The following is an 18,040-nucleotide window of genomic DNA, read 5'->3' as shown; positions in this document are numbered from 1 at the left end:
CCAGCTATTCAATATATCTAATTGCATATACTGAAGTAAACTTTTTCTCATATTCGAAAAATAGAGCTGATTTCGCGTTGCAAAATGGCATTTTTTGAAAAAAAGTACAGTGACTTACACATAAGAATTTTTAAAAAAAGCGTTCTTGCTGTAAAATTTTACTTCAGTATAGAGAAAAGAGTCTACTTAAGGTGCAGAAAAAATTTCATAACAGTATCCATAATAGATTTTCAGAAAAAGGTACACGAACCTGTGCAAATTAACAACAACGGTATAGGGGATACTGACTCCCCTAAAGTATGTTTTCAGTGCAAAAATCGCAAAAAAAAAAAAAAAAAAAAAAAAAAAAATTAATATCTTCCTTAATTAATGTCACCCAAAGATGCAACCTAGCTAAGAGCACTCTCGATCAACTCTCGTTTCGAACTTTTTTTTTGAGCAATCACGATTGCTTCTTGTTCTCATTCGACTGTTTTTGGCGTTACGCTGATTTTATTTTCCCGTTAGCACCCTCTGCCAGACCACCGTAGCGTCGACCGACCTCACGTTGCTGCTCCTCTTGCGAAAATCGTGTCCAGGTTGCGTCCATATCCTACACACACGCATACATACACACACCTACACATACACACACTCCTACTCACACACATACACACACTCATGCCTGCACACAGACACAAACACACATGCCTACATACACACACACACGAACGCCTACACGCACAGCACTGCATACACAACACTCACACACATGCATACATACACTCACACACACGCGCAGCCACACACACACACGCTCGTGATTGCGAAAAACATAATTTGAATTCAAGATGCCAAAAATTCAAATTAATAATTTTGTTAGTTTTTGTTTTTATTTTTTTTATTTTTTCAAAATCGATCCTTCCGTTTAGGTGCTAGAGTGCCACAGACAGACACACAAATACACAGACGCGTCAAACTTATAACTTGCTTTGTGTGTCGCGTGTTGAAAATAACAAAGCAAGCATATTTAAATATTTATGATTTATTTTCCACGAACCCGTTTTTTACGAGCACTCGGCTATATCGAGCAAATATCGCGGTGCCTTCGTGCTCGTTATAAGCAAGTTCGACTGTATAACAGATTACAGAAAGAAAAAAAACACTCAGTAAGTGAAAATAAAGCAACCGGCTCAACACATTGAATAGAATCATTCATGCAAGTAAAGAAAGTCGTTTTAAAATTCTCATTCAATATTCTTTTGCAAATATTGTTGTGGATGGTTTACTTTGGTTGACTTCACGTAAACAATTTTGCATTTAAATGAGCTGTTCAGTGCTTTATTTACTTTTTTGTTCATTTTTTTATGTGCTTGAAGCTAATGTTAATTTTCATGGAATTCCAGTTGGCAAATAGTTTCATAACGAATAGAATAACATGCCAATAATTTGTGGCAGCATTAATTCACTTCAGCTTGAGCTTAGATTTTTTGCAAAAAAACACGAATCAGTATAATGCACAACACATTAAATAGATTGATATTTTTTCTAGCATGTTTTCATAAGAATTGTTTCTTTACTTCGTATAAAAATTGGAAAATTTTCACCAACCAGATGTCATAAAACCTTAGCTGAGTACATTTTTATTTATTTTATTTTTTAAGTTTTATTTCTTTCGGCGTTTTTTTTTGCATTGAAATGACAAATTTCTGCATCTTAGATTAAAAAAAAAAAAAAAAAACTAGTTTAATTTAATTTGCACGTAAAATATACAAATGAAACGTATGCACATTCACGCTTTGGAGACATTTTTCACCACTCTCACAGGTGCTTGGTTCATCCAAGTGGCCATTTTTTCTTAAATTGCAAAGCTACCACTCCATGCTCTAATTAAATTGTTTTAAATATAACGTTTCTTTCAATTTTTGATATTTGTATTATGAGCGCTTGTTAATCAGTAACAATTTAGTTTTATACTTGTTATTGCCAAGAAGTCTTCAACTTCCTTGATTTTTCCATATAGATAACCTAATTTTTTTCAGGATTGTTGGATGGAACTCTTGATACGTTTTTAAAAAAAACATCATTAAAAAAGATACAAAATTAATATTACTTTATTTCACTTTTTTAAATTTATGTTTTCATAATTTACAGCATTTAAATATAATAGTCACAAAGGAGACCCCCCCCCCTCTATAGAGAAGGGAAAAAAAAAGAAGAAAGAAAGAAAATAGCTCCAAAGTCCAATTTTTATGATATATATGTATTGTATAACATAAAACATCTTATACTAGGCAATAGATATTGTTTATCTAAAATACAAATATTTTTTAAAAAAATCCCTGTTTAAAAATTAAAATACTTTTCATCCATTCCTAAGGAATTTAAAATTTCTCTGACTTTTCCAGGTGTCTGAAAAATTTTCCTTTTTGACTTTTTGGGTTATGAAGGCAAAAATTAAATCGGACGACTAAATGAAACATTACGTTTGAACGTTTATTTTTCGTTATTTACGAACTTTGGTTAAAAACCAACTTCACGGTGTCGTATATGGCGCGCAACTTCCGTTGCATGCAAAAAAAAAAAAAAAACACTCAAATCATAACTTAAATTTCATCCAAATTCAAATCATAAAAAATATATGTATGAGTTTACTAGGAATAACTTCTAATGCTCGTCAGAAGCGTGTATAGGTATTTATTTGGGGAAGGACCAAGCCAAAAAACGAAAAACTTTCCGAAGTTTAGTTTGAATATCTTAAAATCCTTTTCGCAATTAAGTAGGGGAATGTGGGGCAAACTGAAAGAGTGAAATATTTACTCTGCTTTTACGCCACTTATCTGGTAATACTTTAACGATATAGTATCACGTGTAATCAATTCCAGTCAGGAAAAAAAAAAAAAAATCCGAAGATTAAAGCATAAGATAAATACAGGCAATTTTCAAAAATTGATACTCATATTGTAATATTTTGTTATTTGTCAAACATTATTTTTGTTATTATAAAATGATAAAATTCTTGGTATTAACATTTTAAATATTAATCTAGACCTTCTAATATTCGGAGAACTATTTATTTAGTTAATATTAAGCTCATTTGCATTTTAAATATTTTGTACAATTGGTGGAGTACATGCGAGGCTATAAGTGGACGAGGCAAAGTGAAATAGTTTATTTTGTTTACTCACTCAATCATTTACTAAATTACTTGCGTATTCATTTATTAATTCATTCATTTACATTCCTTCATTTAGTAATTCACTTATTTATTCATTGTTTTCTTATTCATTTACTCTTTTACTCATGCATTTATTTTTCTTCATGCACTAATTCATATAATTACTCAATTTTCCGTTTATTGTTTCAGTATTTTCTCATTTATTCACTAAACCTTTTATTTACTGATTCATTTGATTATTTATTTATTTTATTTATGATCGAGTACAAAATATTTCAATAGAAAAATATTTTATTTTTCACTTTGCTCCATTAAAAAAAAAGTGAAAACTTTTCACTATATTTGGAAGGCACAAATTTACTGTGAAAAATAAAAATACTGTTTTAATGCAAGTTTTATTATAAAATAGAATGTTCTTTCTTCATGTACTGTAATTTTCAAAACAAATTTCCAATAGGTTCATTTTGAAAAAGCTCAGTTATCTTAACTATTTCACTTTGCTCCACATTCCCCTACTTTAGAATTTATTTCGGGAGGGACTCGGGCCCCTTCGTTCCCTTCCCCTTCCCTCAACTACGCCCTTGACGCGCGCACATGAGCACACACACCATTTTTTTTTTCTATTTTGCTTTAACCTCCTATTTTTTATATTTGTACTTCCACTTTCTTTAAATGCACTTAATTTTAGTAACTATGAGTTTCCTTTTACTTTGAGACAAAAAAAAAAAAAAAGTAAAAAATAATATGCTAGCAATAGTTAATAGTTAATCACTTATTAGTGATCACGACCAACGTATATTTCTGATGATTAAATTTACTTTGATAGAAATCAACACTCCCAAATCAAAATGTTTCTCACAAATCTACAGTGAACGTTTCAAAATTTTAACTATAAAAATAAAATTTTTAAATGCTTAAAAACTCCCTATTTTTCTGTCCAAACATCATACGACTTCAATCATTTACTATTTTGCATAGAATAGGCAAACGAGTTACAATGTAAAATGAGTCTTGTTGAACGTAACGAAAAAAAAAATCGTTTTACACTGCAAATTATTAGAACAAATATAATAATTTACTATGCAATTTTAACTGAACTCACCTGCGTGTTCCATAGGCCGAAAATAGCCGAATTTCATTGAAGTCCAGGGGATGGTTGATCTGTAAGAACCAAAGAAAACAATTGTGAGTCACTTGACTCAAAAAATTGTAATAGCAGCTGTTTAGAAAAAGAAAAAAAAAAAAAACTTACTAAAGAGATGGAGAAAAGTGGCATGTGTGAAAACAGTCATGGCTTTCACTTCAAAAATAAAGAACAATATACCTGTTACTTGCAATATACCTACAGTTCGGTTATGACATCCAGACGAAACTGCAGTCTCTGGGCATGATAAATGGGCTGTCGGTATATTGCATGTAGTTCTACCTTAGCCCTGGCTTAAGGTTGGTATCGCACTGTTAACATAACCTGTTAGTTGAAGTGTTAATGTATCAAGTGCAAAACGATTTTTTAAATGTATTATTTAGGCAAGAGTTGCGGTTAATTATGAAAATTTAAGTTTTTTTATGCGCACGCACGCACGCATACATTTATGCATTGTCACAATTAGACAATCATGATATGGATTGATGCGAGAAATTTGAGTAAAATAACTAAACTTTGTAAATAATTCTCATTTGATATTAATGGTTGTTATAAACGATCCAATTTTATAAAATTAGGTTAAAATTTTGTTTTCGATACATTTCTTTTTCTCACTTGTATAGAATGTAAGTTAAAAAGTACCGATTAATACCTTTGGATTGTCTTCATTATTTTTCATAGATTTATTTTTGTAATTATTTAAAGATTCAATAATAAAAATTGTACAAGATAGACATTGTCGAAAGAAAACAAAAAGAGAAGGAAAAACTGCTTTTCAGTTTCAATTGAGACATTAAATCTAAGTTTCAATTTCATTTTTCGTGCTAAGTGAAAGGGAACGCCATTAAAAATTGGAGTTACAATTATTATTATTATTTTAACTAACCATGGGATCCCAACTTATAGACCATGATTATAGTATCTTCTAGTTCAATTTTCGCTCGTTTTTCTTAGAATGTAAACATCAATCGTCGCTTTTTCTTCAATATTACAAAGCATTTATAAAAGCCACATAATTGTTCTCGCGGCAAGATTAGGTTCACGGTAAATTTTATAGAAAAGAAATTAAGGTATTATGATTAACTAGTACTATTTTTACTAAATATTTTGCACTTTAACAGGTTCATTTTTACGATCATTAGTTTTGAAAAGCGTTCGCTTTTGAGATTCAAAACAGGACCTATGATTGTATTTCAAAAAAATTAAATATTTTCTTAATAATTATTTGTCAGCTATTCTTTTTAATCTTTCACTAATAATAAAGCTGAAAGTCTGTCAGGATCTCTGTCTGTCAGGATCTCTGTGACGCGCATAGCGCCTAGGCCGTTCCGCCGATTTTCATGAAATTTGGCACAAAGTTAGTTTGTAGCATGGGGGGTGTGCACCTCGAAGCAATTTTTCGAAAATTCGATTTTGTTCTTTTTCTATTCCAATTTTAAGAACAAAATTCTCATAAGATGGACGAGAAAAAAACGAAATTATCATTACGTGAAACCGTAACCAAGCCAATTGGCGAGAAAATTCACCATACATTATATGTAAATATACAGACGAACCAACGAACCAAAAGACCTTTTAATTTTCTATTACGGGCAAAGCCGTGCGGGTACCACTAGTTCATAATATAGTAACAGAACTCTGATTTGGTTAAATAGAAGATTTGAAGTAATTTATCTAGGAGACAGACTTAAGTTAAAAGACTTCTAATTAACAAAACAATAGATACAAAACCGAAAAAATAATCACGATTAGATATGCACAAAATTCTCTTAAGAGTCACTCAAAAAGTTTTTACTGCTTGCTCTTGTAGAAAATTATTAAGGTATTATGATTAACTAGTACTATTTTTACTAAATATTTTGCACTTTAATAGGATCATTTTTACGATTATTAGTTTTGAAAAGCGTTCACTTTTGAGACTCAAAATAGGACCTATGATTGTAATTCAAAAAATTAAATATTCTCTTAATAATTATTTGTCAGCTATTCCTTTTAATTCATAATATAGTAACAGAACACTGATTTGGTTAAATATTGATTTTAAGTAATTTATCTAGCAGACAGACGTATGTTAAAAGACTTCTAATTAACAAAACGAAAAAAATAAGCGCGATTAGATATGCACAAAATTCTCTTAAAAGAGTCACTCAAAAAGTTTTTACTGATTACTCTTGTAGAAAATTGCTTTCTCGTGTATTCTGAAAAATGCAATAGCATACAAACTCTTCACAACTGCAATAAAAAGTTCACTTTTGTGTGGTAAATGAATATAATGATTAACCTTTTGTAACGCAGTCCCCCCCCCCCCCAGATTCCCTTTCATCCAAAAGTACACACCATTTGTATTATTAACTACAGAGCTCCAAGAAATGCAATCCTTTTTTTCCTTCTTCTTTTTTCCCCTGATCAATGAGTTACGGTTTACCCCCAGTTTCGCCGACATTTAAAATCCCCCCCACCCTTAAATGTGCCAAAAGGTAGGATAGAAACTGAAAAATTGAGGGGAAAGGAAATTTCGTGTCGGCGAAACTGGAGGGGGGGGGGGGAGGGGACACCGTGAGTGGTAACGTTATAGCCAGGGTTCGAAAATATCATGATATTTTTGAAAATATCGAAAACACCCGATATGTTGATATATATCGGATATTTTGATATATATCCAATATTTTCCGTTAGCACAAAATAAAGTCTAAATAGTAAATGCATCCTCAAATCACTCTTTATTTCCTTATATTATAATTACAATATGTAGACTTAAAATTGAGGTTTCTTTCATTATTTACATCTAATATTTCATTTTACATTTCTATCAATTTTAATGAAGTTAATTTAGCATTAGCTGTTTCACTCATTTTTCTTCTGTTAGTTACTTTTACAGTTATATGATTCAGAAATAAATAATATGTATTAGTCGGTGCACAGTCATAAGATATTTTCCTTTTTTCTGAGCAATGTTTAATATTTAATCACTTTTAATATGAATTAAAATTGTTATATTACTAATAATTTTTTGAATATAAAATACAAGTGATAAAGAAAGATTATATTACTTTGTTATATTGATGATGTATTAATATATCATAAAAATATAGTACATAACTTTTCCGTTATTTTTGATAACAAATTAACAATATTACTATGATTAATATACTTTTTTGTATTGAAAATACTGTAGTTGAAAAAATAAATATCGAAAATATCAAAATATCGTGATATTTTCAAAACAAATATCGGATATATATCGACCGATATATATCGGCGGGATATATATCGACCGATATATATCGGCGAACCCTGGTTATAGCAATGTTAATTTACAACAAATAATATTTTTTTTTTTTTTTTTTTTTGAAATATATATTATTGTATTATGCAAAGGCATAACACACGCTCCTAGAAATAATATTTGCCCCACATTTTTTTTCCAAGCTAAAAAATAAAATCACATCATCGTACTGAAATATATAAAAAAAGAATATAGTACAATATTTCTTTAATGCATTTTAAAGAAGCATTTGCATTTTGCATTGCCGCAAAATAGAAATGAAAAAAAAAAACCTGGATTACACCACACCCTCTTCTCTTTCTCCCCTGTTATACCTGTAGGCTGATGAGCAATTTAATTTTTCAGTACACAGTACTTACTACCTTGACAAGTCATTTTTGTCGAAACCACAATATTTTGACTAACTAATTAACGACTTAGGTGGTTGGTACAGTTTCAGTACGCAACACGAAACAAATGAATATTTTTCTTCGAAATTAATGACAAGTTTTAATATGATAAATATGAACAAAACAATTTTGTACACAAGGAGATAAATATTAATCAACCTCAAATGAAATTTTGTAACCACAATAATTGTTTGCAGAAAATGGATTTATTTTTTATTTTTTCCTTTTTCAAACTTACGCAATTTTTCATTTTATCATTAACAAACTTTTTTTGTGTCCGTTATTAAGTCAAAATGTAAATAAATATTCACCTTGATGACGTTAGGGCTGACATTAGAATTCCTCTGCAGTTTCAAAAAAAAAAAAAAAAAAAAAAAAAGCGCCCGGTGATTAATGTAAGCCTTAAATTAAGTTAAAAGTTTTCATTTTATTCAATTAATAAGCAAACCAACGTTTTGTAGCATTAACAGCAAAAGAAAAAGTAATGAGCTATAAGGTGATGTTTTGCACCTTAATTGTTTCCGCAAAATGTTAAAACAACTTCATATTTAACACAATATTTTTTTTAACCAAATACGTAGATAATGAGTTCAATAAAACAAATACCTTAAACCCGGGAAGAAGAACATAATTAAATCCACTTTTTTGCTTGAATCTTGAGATGAACAACTACTATGAGAATTAAAGAATTAGAAGATTTCTACTCAGCCACTGACAGAAATGGTCATGGCTGTGAACCTGAAATCACTAAACTAACTAAGCGAGGAAAAAAAAACAGTGCAAATTTTGCAACGAAACCTATCCCATTGGATATCCATCTTGTCCCTCCCGGGGCATCATTCCAACCCACACCCCTGAGTACTTTTAAGTAATAAAAAACAAAATAAAAGTCTAAAAAAATACATTTCAACGCTTCGGAAATTGTGTCCCATTGTCCTTCAAGCTTGGACAACAACCTGTGAGCATTTGCCTTTTTCCATGTCCCGACAGAATGATTTGCAGAATGTTCCGGCGATGCCACAGGGTCCTGTATTCTTCTCTGAGAACAAGGTGATTTCGAACGTCTCCCTCCACCCCCCTCCGGACACCTGGGGATGCCTATTTTCTTCCTAATTACAAAGAGAGCCGCTAATGACCCGAAAACAATGATGCGGGGCCTCTAGGAGGTGGATCAGTAAAATCGGAAAGGCAAAGGAATATACAACAAATGCGTAATATAGAAGGCCGCTTTTACTTGTGGACAGGTGTTTGAGGCCCCGAGGTGGTCTTTTATTGGTTCTCTCTTTTTTCTCTTTTTATATTCGTATGGGTTGGAGGAGATAATGAAAACCGGAATGTTTCGGAAAAACATTAAAATACGGATATTTCTTATCTTTTTTTTTATGTCATTTTTTTCCCCTTGAAAAAATGTAGCCGTTTTTTAAAGCGCATTCGTGTACATTCCAAAATCTATATTTGATTGATGAATGTTTTAATGAAAATAATATAAATAATTTTAATAAAATTAATATTCATAATGATAAAGTTAAAAGAATTTTACGGATTTATTCTTCATAAACAAATTAAGGGGGGGGGATGCAAAAAAATATGGCGTTTAATTTCCCTCCAAACAATAATATTATTTAAAATGTTAAAATAGCGTGATTATAGTAAAAATAATAAATGAATCAAAGTATAAATAAAAATAAATTAAACTGTTGCATTAAAAGTAATTAATTTTAAACACTTAATAATTCATACAGAAAAAATATGTAAATATATTCTAAGAGAATAATTGTTTTAGCAAAAATTTATCACCTTAAAAATAAAATAAAAATAGAAAGGGCAATCATTTTTTTGATTCAGATGTGAATGTGACAACTTCTCTCTATGCATTAAAAAAAAATTAGTGCATATGTTTTAATTATTAGTGCACATTTTAGACATTTTTAGTGCATCATGCACGCATGTTTAATGATTTTTTAGCGTATAATTCAGGTTTTAGCACATACGCTGAAGAAATATTAGTTGATGACTTTTACGAGGAATGTCATGAGAAGTTGTGCATTTTAATGCGGACACGAAAATCACAATCAATATCTATTTGAAGTACACTTGAACGATTTATTTAAGCAAAGAAGAAATAATCAAAATTTATTGATAAATTTTTGTCATCAAAAAAGAACAAACAAAGGTAGGAATTATAAATGCGTAAGAAGTAATAATAATATGAGTAGTTTACAGTATTCAGCTATAAGGCAAGAATTGTAATGGTAATTCGTTGATAGCAAAAATTTGCTTTCTAGAACTTTTTGTACTACAGTAAAACCTGTAAAGTTGACCACCTTTGTAAGTTGACCACCTGTCTATGTTGACCGCTTTTGTCAGGAACGGAATTTACCCTACCTTATGTAATGAAGGAAAACCTCTGTAACTTGACCACCTCTCTATCTTGATCACCTGTCTATCTTGACCACTAATGTACACCAAATTTGGTTTGTAGTATTGTAAAAAAACCCTTTGTAAGTTGACCACTTGGTTTATTTTTTAAAACATAATGTAGCAAATTATTTTATATTATTATTTATTTTATAGCTTTCCAAGAATATTTTCAATGCCAGACAAGCATTTTACCAACTAAATAAAACAGCAGCATAACTAAACCTACTTATGAGTTTAACCACATGGGAAAACTACTAAGAACACTTATTTTCTTCAAACTTGTTTTTCTTTCGTTGTTCTGTTTGAGATTGCCTTTTGCACTATCTGTTCAATGAAAACATGCGTCAGTAGAAAAGTACAAAGTATTTTTTCCCCGTTCTGATATTTTGTGGCAACACTGGAATTATGCTCAAGAGTAAAGTTACTTGCATTGCAGTATTTCTGGTGCAAGGGATTAAGACATAGGACATTTTCATTTTCAATTGCCTTTTTGAACTATGAGAGTCTATCTTGTTGTTCTTTGTGTTATAGTTTTACATAAAAGAGTTTCAAAAAGAAAGTTAGTTGAACTTGAGATTGATAAAAAGTATGAAATATTAAAATTAATTGAAATGAGAGAAATCGAGAGAAAATTAGCTGACACATATGGAAATTCTAAAACTAGTGTCTAATAAGTGCGCCAAACTTCAAAAAGGAATTATTTTGTTGAAAAATAGATCGTCATGGTTATAAATGTGTATGAGAAAAAAATAAAGCGAAAAATTTGTTGTTTTTGAATAGCTATGAATTTTTATAGGACATTAATGAACTATTAATATCAAATAAGTAACTTTTCATAAACAATAAGATATAAGTTTTTTTTTTTGATCAATTTACTGAAATTTTAAATTTGCATGACTCATTATACGTCATTCTGGGAAAATTCTCTAAAAATATTTGAATAACATTTTAAATTTTTGTTTCGAAGTAATGTTAAACAATTATAGTGAATTGAACAGAAAGAGTAAGTGTCAATTAGTTGAAAAATGAATACATGGTGCAAGAAATGTCCAGAAAAAAAAACATTACCCCCTTTATAAGTTGACCACCAAAGTACTGCACCGCAAGTGGTCAATTTACACAGGTTTCAGTGTACTACAGTGAACCATGAAGGGAAAAATATACTGTAGATCAAGAAATTTCATCAAGATTTTTTTGCAATGACTGTTGCTAAACTTTTGCCTGTTGATGATGCTTTATTATCAGTGAGGCTTTTTGATGACGATAAAGTCACGATCTAGAAAATTTCTCTTTCCTTCATAGAAAAATGGGAGATTGACCTTATTTGTCTACATGACCTTATTTGGCGCACCATCCTTATACATAAATACCCACATTGTTGCCTCAAACTATCAGAATATTTGTCTAGGTTCGCACGCTATAGGGAAAAGGTAGTCGAGCGTCCCTGATAGAAATGAGAGCATCAATTTGCATAGTAATTAATAAATTTCAAATTGCAAATTAGCCAGCAACTGATTAAGAATTACAGATCACATATCATAAAAGTGTTTCCCCCTAGGCTTTTTTTGGAAGGATGCTGTGCCCTGCCCCTTCAATGTTAAGGCGCCCTGCCCATTTTTTTGCATTTCTGAATGCACCCTCCTTGCCCCTTTAAAGTTTTGACAAAACTCACGAAAAAGGCAAGAATTTTCTTCTTCTTTTTTTTTTTTTTTTGCCTTAAAACGTATTTTCCGCGTTTACCTTATAATATAATTTGAATATAAATCCGAATTTTCTGTGTGTTTTATATAATCCTCTAAATTAAACATTAAATAAATTCTTAGTAATTATTTTAAATATAATTACAATAATAACCAGTGGCGTACTTAGCAAGGGTGGCACCCGGGGCGGTAATTTTTGGTGTCAACCAATCCCCCTGCAAAAGCAAAAGAAAAAAAAAATATTTGAAAACATGAAAATCGTTCAATTTTCAGGAAACAACTACATTTGTGTTAGAACGAAACTTTAAGTGGGTTAATGTACAAAAACAAATAAAAATGTGGGTACGGGAGGTTGCTCTCCGGAAAATTTTCAAATTTGTAGTCTTAAAAATTTATTTTAGCTTCATATTTTTCAAAAACTTACAATCCCACTTTGGGTGTCACTCCCCCCACGCGGGTGACACCAGGGGCGGACCGCCCCCCCCCCCGCTCCCCCGTAGTAACGCCACTGTAATAACTGTTAAAAAAATACTATTGAGAAATACTTGTGATGTTGTCTTTATGTAGTATACATAAAAGGAAAAAAGCTCCCTTTCTACAACAAAAATTCCATTCAAAAGTGTCCTTTTCATTGAATTATAGTGCCCTTTCATCTGGAAGCACCCAGCCCCTTTTTTCGTCTAGGGAAAACACTATATTGGCACTACTCACGGTAAAATTCATTTGTTTTGTTATTTAATTTTTAACCCCCGACACACAAAAGAAAGGGGTAATAAGTTTGACGTATCTTTGTGTCTGTCTGTGGCAATCTAGGACCGATTTTGAAAAAAAAAAAAAAATGTTCGATAGGAGAGTTGATCGAGAGTGTTCTCACACAACCACACAAACACAAATATATTCAACAAAATTAGTTGAGACAAAGGAAAAACTTTAAAATCCGGACGATTTGTCCAGCCTGCTCAGAAAACTGGACGTTATGTCCTAGCTGTCCAAAAATGTGGACGTTCTGTCCTTGGACCTTTTGTCCGTCGGACATTATGTCTGTTGGACGTTATGTCCGCTGGACGTTATGTCCGTCGGACGTTCTGTCCTTCGGACATTTTGTCTCTCGGACGTTTTGGACCTGGACGTTATGTCCGTGGACGTTTTGGATTTGGACGTTTTGTCCGGATCCCCAATTTTCCCCCTTGATTCTGCATTTGCGACTCGGTCGGGGTTTTTTAAAACTTTTAATTTAAGACGATCACTTGTAAATACTTTATTTAAAATTTTCAAAGTTGGAACGGGCGAAAGAAAAAAGTTAAACTTTAACATCTATTATGTTAAAAATCTTCATTAGTTGTTAATCAGGATGTTTAGGTAACAGCAGGAAAAAAAAAAGCTTTTGCATCATAAACAATAGTTAGTTTATTTGATTATCACAAAATCTCTCCTGCAAGAAATATAAACCGTCATATAAAAGGTCTGCTGGCGCCACGGATTCGGACACACCTTTGTGCGGCAGTGAATAAAAGGAGCTAATGCTGAATGCTAACAATCGTGCAAGAAATAAACGCATTATCTCTGGAAACTGAGGTAGCAGGCTCCCCCTGGCGTTTATCATCCACTCTGATTCTCTAGAAAATAACCTCCGAGCTATAAAATAATCATCGCACAGATAAAAAAGATTCGATTGAAACTAAAAAGCTTTTGGCACCACACCGCCACCTCTGGGGCAGTTTTCCGAGGAAAGTGATAAAAATCTCCGATTGTTGAGAAGACGTCCTCTTCTTGGGTCGTTAATCAGCGTCGCTGTGGGGCGAAGAGAAAAAATTAGGCAAAAAGGCGCCTGCACTTTTTTCACGCCATTCGCAGTGTAGGGACAAAAAGAACCTCTTTAGCAAATCACGGGTCATTTGTGTCTGCGCCCGACAACAAGATTTGGCCAGAATGGGAGCTCTCTGCCCTCTTTTTTTTTTTCTTTTTCTCCTCCCCCACCCCGGGAGCATAGACTACACAACAAGGATCCATCTTTTATGAAGATGGCGCAACGGAAGGACCGTGGAAGGACGCGGCGTCCTTAATTCGCCCCTAATGTCCGGAAGTGGACAATTTTCGAAACTGGCCAATCACGGAAGAGGCGTTAACGATGATTCCCAACGACCGAAAAGCAATTTGTACCTCGGCGATGAAATGGAAATTAATAGACACCCCCGCACAGGCGCACGTAATTGAGGCAATGTTCATCGCTCGGCACTTTTGTTCCAGTCCTCTTCTTTTGTGGAGCCCCCCTTCTCTCTCTCTCTCTGCTTCCGGACCTCGTTTTGTCACAATTTATTTGGCGACGCGAGACGGCATTTTGTCACGAGTCCGCTGGCAGGGTGCCCTGGAAAAATTCAATTCTGAGACCTTTTGTTGACGGGAGGGAACCTACAATTCCAACTTTTCTCTCTGCAAAACTCCTCATCAACTTTCATTTGTAAAAAAAAAAGAAGAAGAAAGAGGGGAGGGGTGATATTTTTTTACGAAAATGTCAATGATAATTATGATTATAAAAGCTTTTTAATTGTCTTTAAAAATACGTTGTGAGTTCTAGCCTCGATCGGACCGATGCCCATCGTGTACGTCAAAGGCTACTGGTGCACGGTAACTCCTTCTCGCTCGCTCCCGTTTGAACCACGGGATGAACTTTGTCTTCGACATTTCGGGCCCGATATATTTTTCCGAGCAAGACGTGAAAAGCTCAAGCTAAAAAAAAAATTAAAAATCAAAAATTAATACATATAGTGTACCAATCATATCACTTATATAATATCCTTAATTAAAATATAGCAACTTTTACGACCGTTTTCTTGAAAATAATACGATCTTTAAGGAATTAAATCTATCGTAGTCGCATAGTCCTACAGGTTTCCTGAGGATGCTCCAAAAGCTACCATTTGGGGGTGATTAAATACAAATTGGGGGTGGCAATAAAGAAGTCCGTCTTCCTGAGATAATGGCACAGCTCTTTCCATCAATACAAAGTTGAAACAACAAACTAGAAGACAGGGACAGATATAAGGGTGGGGCAATGGGGGCGATAGCTCCTCTCTTGAGGGACCCTCCACCGGTAGTTTTTCGAAAATGAAGTTCCAAAAACACAAATTTAGACGAGTTTCATTGATGTTGGGAGAAGGGAGCTTTTGGTTTGGGACTCTATCCCGGAACTGTTTTGGAATTCAAGTCCAAAACCTTTGTGATCAATATTTTTAAATCAGTATACATAGTAAAATGTAAGTAATAAAAATCAATCAGCCCTCCCTTGTAAATTTTCTGGATCCGTCCTTGCTAGAAGACCACCCTAGGCAGCACAAATTAACTACTCCATTTTTCCTTCGTAGAGCACATAATAGGCCAGATAGCACAAAAAAGTTTGAAAAACACTTATATTTACGCCACAGATAATGTACGAAGAAATTCAAATTTAGTTTTAAAATTACATAGCACTGCACGCCGAAAAATATCCTAATCGGAAATGTGATTCTGCGTCAAATACGGGAATGTATGCAGTAGTAATTCTCCTTCCTCGTCGGCAACACCCGTCTTTGTAGTAACATTGGCGATTCTCCATGTCTTCAAATCTCATTAAAATTTGTCGTCGAGCCTTTAATTTAAAGAAGCGGCTGCGATAATTACTGCTCTGAGGTGACCGAAGGTAAGGCAGCGAACATCCTGTCTGTTGTTGGGAATAATAGAGTGGTAGGTTTGTGTGCGTGCCACGCCACGTTGTGAAAGTATTTTGATTTCTCATGTAAAAAGAAAAGAAAATTCTCTTCCTCTTTTCTGCCCCTCAGAATGGAATGAGACCCCTATGTTCCAGCGTAATATTTGGTCATACATGTGCCAAGTAGAAAAATCACGTGAAAATACGGGGGCCATCTCTACGCTACATTTGCCGTAAAACACATTTTATTTAAAAAAGGAGGGTCCTAATACTTAGATTATCTTTCCATCTTGTCAGTGTGTGGGGGGAGGGGGGGATCTATACAGACTCATTCTTTATTATAAACACGTATTACATAAATAATTCAAAAAAATTGGTTGAGACAAAGGAAAAACTTTAAATTTCGGACGTTTTGTCCAGCCTGCTCAGAAAACCGGACGTTATGTCCCAGCTGTTCAAAAATGGACTTTCTGTCCGGCGGACGTTATGTCCCCCCCCCCTGGACCTTATGTCCGTTGAATGTTATGTCAGTCGGACGTTTTGTCCCTCGGACGTTTTGGACCTGGACGTTATGTCCATGGACGTTTTGGATCTGGACGTTATGTCCGGTTCCCATCTGGAAGGGTTACAACCATCCCTTTCAATTTGAAAAAAGAATTTAGAATCACCCTGAATATAAAATTACCTATGTTTAAGTACAAATCCTTCTCTTAAAATTAAAATGTATGAAGTCCTGTTTTTTTTTTTTTTTTTTGTAAGCGTTTTTACAAAACCTTCAATGACACAAAACTTTTTTAGGATGACTTATGACTTAGCCCACTTCCAATCTAACCACAAACCACAAATATCATTTTATCGTACCTTAAGCAGTTGGTTTTCTATCAATTGCGATGTTTTCCGTTCGCTTAACTTTTACAGTAATGAAACTCTAAATTGACCGAAAACAGCAATCTCGGCCTTCAGATAGTCGGCTTTCACCCATCAATATTCATCCGAAATCTTCACTTACATTTTAAGAGGCGCAGTTATTTTCAAAAGCTAAAATTGTTAACTGGATGTTCGATTCATATCCGTACTTGCTAATTTGATTCATATCCGTAATTAATAGTTTGATTCACATCCGTAGTAGCTCATGAGCGAGTAATGCTCTGTGAGTGCGACGTATAAATGAATAAGGGTCATTATTACTTTTTTGTGTCTGTGTTCGAGAGCACTGAAAATTGTTGAAAAAGTGAAAAGAGGCAGAGAGGCATGGTCTGGTTTAACAACAGGTCCATGAAACCCAGCCTAAGGACGATCTTGCTCTGAGATACCCTAGGACGTACATAAAACAACAAGGATCTATCTCTCCCAAAGTCCCTCCTATGTTATATCCTGGTGCCTAGTACTGCAGTCAATAGCCATGCATAAACAATGAAAGGAGGAAGAGGGGTGCGCGATTGGGTGTAAATCTACAGAACCTTCATCAATTATGGAATTAAGGAGGTCTTCTACAAATGTGTCGGACCTACTGGCCCAAAAATTCTAAATCCGGCTCTGCGTATTGGAGAGTTTAAGGGTGAAAAGTGAAAGGCTGCCAAAGGGTTATCACAAGTTTTTCCAGGGGAGAAGAGCAAAGGGTATATAAACTGAATTGAATTGAATAAATACCTTTATGCTTGAAAATTAAAATAAGATATCAACAACGTTTTATTAACACAAAATGTGCAGATTACGGCAGGCACGAGTTTCGGGGTTTCAAGAAACCTTTTTGTCAATGCAATGAGTGTGAACTTTAGGATAAAAAGTCTTCACAGAAACTTTTCTCGGATATCCAATTATCAATAGCGCATCAACCCCCAGTGGTGAACCCTTTCCAAAGTAAGTAAGAAAATTCAAAAATAAGAATATTCGTTTTACAAACATACTTTCCCTCCTCGATGTATACGAAAACTCGAATTTGAGTGTATTATATATTGGACCCCCCTCCCCCCCACAATGAAATCTTAGCTACGCCACTGCCAAGTATTCAAATTTTTGATTATCCGAACGGGCAATCCAATTGAGTCGGGTAATTGGAGTTCCACTCTTTGAAAATGTGCAGATTTTCTTGTGGGAGGGGCACCGAGTTTTACCACGACCCGGGCACCTTTTTGCTTGTTGATCTGGCCCTGCACGTGCGTGCGTGTCAGCGGCGTGTGCGCTCCTTGTACCCCCCCCCCCCCCCTGGAAAAGGTTGAAAATTTCGGGCCTGCCAGCGAATAATCAAAATCAACATC

At 33.7% G+C, this 18,040-nt stretch overlaps 1 protein-coding gene across 1 annotated transcript in view; it reads right to left on the bottom strand.

Moving 5' to 3' along the window:
- LOC129221899 (ETS domain-containing protein Elk-3-like) overlaps positions 1–18,040 on the bottom strand; it is a 180,774-nt gene that overhangs the window by 69,096 nt on the left and 93,638 nt on the right. Inside the window, exon 2 of the mRNA XM_054856273.1 lies at positions 4,260–4,318. Coding sequence (XP_054712248.1) covers positions 4,260–4,318 — 59 coding nt within the window. The remainder of the gene's footprint in view (positions 1–4,259; positions 4,319–18,040) is intronic.

This window comes from Uloborus diversus, chromosome 5 (genome assembly GCF_026930045.1).
Source record: "Uloborus diversus isolate 005 chromosome 5, Udiv.v.3.1, whole genome shotgun sequence".
Classification (NCBI taxonomy): Eukaryota; Metazoa; Arthropoda; class Arachnida; order Araneae; family Uloboridae; genus Uloborus; species Uloborus diversus.
The sequence above is the reverse complement of the archived record's forward strand: the minus strand, read 5'-3'. Positions and strand labels throughout refer to the sequence as shown.